The 5437-nt window shown below is 43.6% G+C and overlaps 1 protein-coding gene across 1 annotated transcript in view; it reads right to left on the bottom strand.

The window, feature by feature from the left end:
• Positions 1-2231: 2231 nt before the first annotated feature.
• The window catches only part of LRAT (lecithin retinol acyltransferase (phosphatidylcholine--retinol O-acyltransferase)), a 4296-nt gene continuing 1090 nt past the window's right edge, over positions 2232-5437 (bottom strand). Inside the window, exon 2 of the mRNA XM_015410074.1 lies at positions 2232-2394. Coding sequence (XP_015265560.1) covers positions 2242-2394 — 153 coding nt within the window. The 3' untranslated portion in view covers positions 2232-2241. The remainder of the gene's footprint in view (positions 2395-5437) is intronic.

Here is a 5437-nt window from a genome sequence, read left to right as displayed (position 1 = left end):
TACCTTCCCACCGAAGTGGTACCTATTTATCTACTTGCAATTTCTTGTTTTTGAACTGCTAGGTTGGCAGGAGCTGGAACTAGAGATGGGAGCTCACTCCATCATGCGGCACCCGGGTCTCAAACTGCTGAACTACTGACCTTCCACAGCCTGCAGTTCAGCATCTTAACCACTTGAGCCACCGCAGCTCCAAAGCTAAAATACATGGCTGGAAATCCAGTGACAGTTCCTAGCCATGTGTGGTTTGGCCCTGAGGGCTAATTCATGTATTAAGTCCACATAGGCCTCATGCGGGCTTATACAGACATTTTCTAGGAGCTCCCCACTGGGAACTTAATTCCCAGTTGTGTACAGGCCCAATTCGAATCAGGTCTGTAGCACAGAGAAAGAAGAGGCTTCAGGGGGATCCCACCACCATTTCCCACATATGAAACACCCTAAGGGACCCACTGTCTGCTTATTGGGGAAACTTATATGTACTGATGGCTATATGTAAGTTTCTCCAACAAGACAAACAGCTGTCCTTCAGGACGTAGGGGAGCAGGCTGAATTAGGCCCACACGCTTCCAGGAACTGAGTTCCCAGCATGGAACTCCAAGAAGACACCTGACCCAAAGTCCTTCTGGCAACCACATCTCCACCATGTGGACTTTGTGAATCAGCCATAAGACAGGAGGACAAAAAGCAGCAGAGGCAAGACTTTCACCTTGTCTATCTCTGTCTCTCTCTCTCTTTTTAAAAAAGGACCATTGGGCAAGGATATTTTTATAACATCACTTCCTGCCATTACATTCCCTTGAATTTTTGCAAAGCCCCTGCTGAAGAGGAATGGATGGAAGTCCCACAAAACCTGTCAATGCATTTCTTTAAGCAAATCATAAGAGTGTTAAAGCAAAAATGTGTATAATCTCATTACTTTATCAGGGCTGGAGAACATTCTGTAATTCATCACAGACCACACACATTTAATTTTTTTCATTACAAAAAGGAAGTAAATAATGTGGCATGCAAGTAATCAATATGCTGAACTGGCGAGAAGGCACGGTAGAAATTCCTCATTCACACAATCAAAAACACATCTGTATTTTAGAGAGAGGCATAGAATTTTGATTGATTTTGTAATCCCAAGAGACACAAAAGACACCTTAAAATAGTTTTGTGTCTCAGTCAGAAATCTCCATCTCACCAAAATACAAGAAATTTACCATAAATTCCTGTGCTGTTTTTACAGAATAAGCCCATTGAAATTAACTGGTTTAGACGGCAGTGAGTGACTCTGTAAATAATGGATAGTTTTCTGCCTTTTAGTGGTACCCTGACCTCTGCCCTTGAGGTGGGTTGCTTTCACTGTGCCACAAAGCAGGGCTAGTCCACTATAGTGATCAAGCACTGTTGGCTGTCTTTAAGCCTTATGTTTTCCATATTGCCTGGTCCCACCAAGAGAAACAAAGACCTTCGCTAGCACACTTACTAGTTTGTCTTAGCCACTAATGCCAGCCAAATGGCTTTAGTCTTGAGACTTCTAAAGGCTGCCAAGTCTGGTTTGTAAAGGATTCATTGTCATTTAATAACAAGGACACCCCTGAGCAACTGCAGATTTCTCTGCACCTAAACCCAGGCAGTCAGGTAGGCATGAGAGAGAGAAAGGCTGTGTAATTAAAAGCAATAGGCACATGTTAAGTTCAACTTCCTGCTTTATGGAAATGGAAAACAGCAGATGGGAGGCAGCTAGGAATGGTTAAACAAGCAAAAATAAAGCCACATCTTGGTTTACTTTATCCCCAGCAATAATGCTGGGTTGGAGTTGGTTCAGAAACAGAGTCCAGCTGGAAGAGAAACTAGCAGTAGCATGTTTTTATCAGCCACTGCTGCTTCTAGTCTGTCCTCGTTTTTTGTATGTCCATAAAGATGTCTCTTTTAATACTTGGAAATAAGTTCTAGTTAATACCAATGAGACTTCTGTGTCCAAGCTTAGGCTTGCGGCCTGTAGCATGCTTTCTTCGGAGTTAGCCCTCTCAAAAATGCCTTCCAAAAAGATTTTCAGGAAATCCAGTCATTTGGCTTACACAGTAAGCTATTCCTTGTTCACTGTGTTCTGAACAATGATGTATTTATATCAGTACAAAATTATAAGTTGCATTTCCCCCCTCTGTATACAATACTGAGTAGTAGTTTGAGCTTCCATAAATATGTCATTTTCTTCTCTATACAGCTGCCAAAAATGGGGGAGGGGGGGAGGAATTAACCAACCATCCACAAAGTGAATGGAATAATGATGGTGGGGAGAGTAGTGGAAGGTGCCAGACCCAGGTAAAAGATAGAAGCGAGTCCCAGCAGCACTGAAGCCAGAACACTCCTCTGGTCCCGAATGATCATCTTCACTATTTCACAGAACTGGGGGGGAAAAAACAGTGAAAGAGGTCAGAGCTCAAGTGGAAGCAATGTTGAGTGTTAAGCGCATGCATAGATGGAGGCACACATACAACAGGTTTCTGTTTGGTCTGAACAGACACATTTGCAGTTCCGAGCAGCTAGACTACCCACAGTCCAAAAGTTTGGGCCCTCTTTGGCCTTGCAGAGGCTCCCAGGATACACTTTTTCGACTTCAGCAGACCCTCAATTCAGAGGTAAAACTTTGCATGCAGAAGATTCCAGGTTCCAGCCTCAGTACCTCCAGCTCTCAGGCCTGAACTACATGTGATGTATAACTTGATCAACATGGGGACTTGCAGCGGGATGCCAGCTGTGAGTTCCCCATGGGAGCCCTTGTTCTGAAGTACTACAGAGACCAGATTTGGATTGGGACCCTGGCATAGAAGCATCATTTTCCTGACCCCAGGGGAGATTATTTGCCTTGTGTGAGGGCCTCCACATGAAAGTATTCAGTATGGCTACAAGTCCCCATAGCAATTATGTGTTAGACATATAGGGAAGTTCTCTGTACCTGAGACCAGTGTTCCCTCTAAGCCGAATTAGTGTGAGCTATCTCACAGTTTTTTAGCCTCCAGCTCACAGATTTTTGTCTTAGCTCAGGAAGGATGGCTCCAGAGCAAGCTAATTTATGCAGCAGCCAAATCGCTCGCTCACAACTTTAATGCCAGTAGATCATAAAGTAGAGCTTTCGCTCAAGACTCCACAGCTTAGCAGGAGCATTGCCTGAGGCCCCAGAGAGCTGCTGGTCAGAACATATGAATGACCCTGAGTTAGACAGACCAGTAAGCTGTCCAACTTCAGGTTGCTTCAGATGAGTGTATATTGCTTCACTGACTCCTAAAATGTTTGCTGGCCCGTGCAACCACTTAGGTAACTATGCAGCCATAAAATCTAGAGGTAGTGGGGCTGAAACCTGTCCAGAAATCATGCACCACACTGGAAGCTCTTCCCTTATCCTCCCCATTTCATTGGGGAAAAGTGCACTCTGTGCATGTTCAGAGGCTCTAACTTTTTGGTTGGCATTCACACATAGCAGAGCTGGTTCATGGCATTTAATGTTTGTTCTACAGCTGAAGATGGTTGGGTCAAATGAAGCAATGACTGTATCCTCTACCTAAATCCATTTCTCCCATTAATCTACTGTGCAGAACAGATTTATTTAGCTTTAAAGAGAATAAGCCCTTGGTTTAACTCCAAGTCCATTATCGAAGATGCATAAGACTTCTTTCCATTTGTTCAAGAAGCAACAATACACACTGAGCAGAGATCCAGATTATGTGATTCTGTTACCTCTCCCCACACCACAACCCCATGATCAGTACCCCTTATCAATATCATTCCCCAGTTATCTGAACTTCTAATGCTCCTGGCGTTTCCTGTGTCTTTGAACACACACAGATAAAGTGATGTTGCCTTGCATGACAAAGGAGAATGTATATGGGTTTATAATTTGATTATCAGACGTTCTGTGCATCTCACCCTGATCTCAATGCCAGCAGTCTGGGGACCAAAAAGGAAGTTTCCAGTACTGTAATTCCTATTTGCTAGGATATTGCTTTGGGATCTTTTTAGTTGGATTCTGAATGGTATAGAAGGAATGACAGAGGAAAATTGTCTTTAGCCAGCATGCCAGTGTACAAGGAGTCTGGTCTGAGATTAGACAAGGGAATAGTGTGGTTTGAAGAGAGAGAAACATAAAATGAAAGCTTCAGAACTAGATGTCCTACTTCTTGAAAGTCTATGCATTTAAAAAACAACAATACACCTTAAATGTTTCAAAGTTGCTAAATCCCTCCAGCCAAGCTATTTATTAGACTGCTAAAGCAGCATACAAACAAACATTGTTATGAGAGAGGTGCTACACAGCACCACCAATTAAAATCTGCTTTGTCTCACAGGGACCTGGCAAACTTAAATGACCTCACTGGCATTTCACACAGATTCAATATTTTTAAAGAAAGAAATAAAAGCAAAAGAGCCCTTGCTCTGTTCCCTGCCTGCCTGGAGCACAGACGGTTCCATTCTAATTAACCACCCAGCAACACTACAAGACATTCTTTGCTCAGTACCTAAATAGACCTGACGTCTTTCCTTTCGCAGTCTGTCCCAAGTGCAGCTTGTAAAGCCTGCTCCTGCTTCAACCTGGGGCCGCTGCTAGCGCAGCCTGAAATTCCAGCACAAACTGAGCCTTTATTTCAACTGAATGGTGGAGAAGAAATCACCATTGCTCTTAGTGCTCCCACTCCCAGTTACAAAGTAGTCCTTTAAGGAGCATTACATCCAGCTCTTCTGGCTTAGAGGAGTGCTACGCACACTCGGAAATATGTATTATAACTGTGCCTTTGTTTAGAAAGGGGGCCCTTTTACAAGGGCCAAAGCTTTCTTTTTCAGAACAGTTCTCAGTGGGAAAACTCTACCAACTTTCATTCATCCCACTGCCCAAACCTTCTATTTGAGGAGAGACCCATTTCCTTACCCCATAAGTTAAATACTTCCATCCCCACAGTATTTAAAAAGTGAACTGGACTCGGGGCAGTGTGTAAAATGACTCATGTACCCCCCCCTTTCAGAATCCAACTAAAAAGATCAAACATTCCCCCACAATAAAGGGTGCAAAGGAAGAGGGGGAAAGAAGCAGAGAGCTACAGCAAATGTCAGGATGGGCAAGCTGTAAAAAGCTTTTAAGTTAGCGGCAGCCCTTCATGACATTGCTGGGACACTGGAAACAGGCAAGGGGTCTTGTATCTGCCACACACCATTTCCTGTATTAGCCTGGTAGTCATTTATGAATTAATGGCTCCTTGCCGAATGTGAGGCCATTGATCTCAGAGACAGGACCAGAGTGTCAAAACAAACAACAACTTGCCAACTTCCAAGGCTCTCAAGAAGAGAGCACAGGCAAAGTTTAAAGGGGCTGTCATGACAATAAACACCCTCAGACAGAGAAGGATTTACAAAGGGTCTTCTTGCTGTAGAAGGAGACTTGGAGTATACTCCAATAGCA

This window comes from Gekko japonicus, unplaced genomic scaffold (genome assembly GCF_001447785.1).
Source record: "Gekko japonicus isolate JY-2015 unplaced genomic scaffold, Gekko_japonicus_V1.1 scaffold326, whole genome shotgun sequence".
Taxonomy (NCBI): domain Eukaryota; kingdom Metazoa; phylum Chordata; class Lepidosauria; order Squamata; family Gekkonidae; genus Gekko; species Gekko japonicus.
This window is presented reverse-complemented; position numbering and strand designations above follow the sequence as displayed.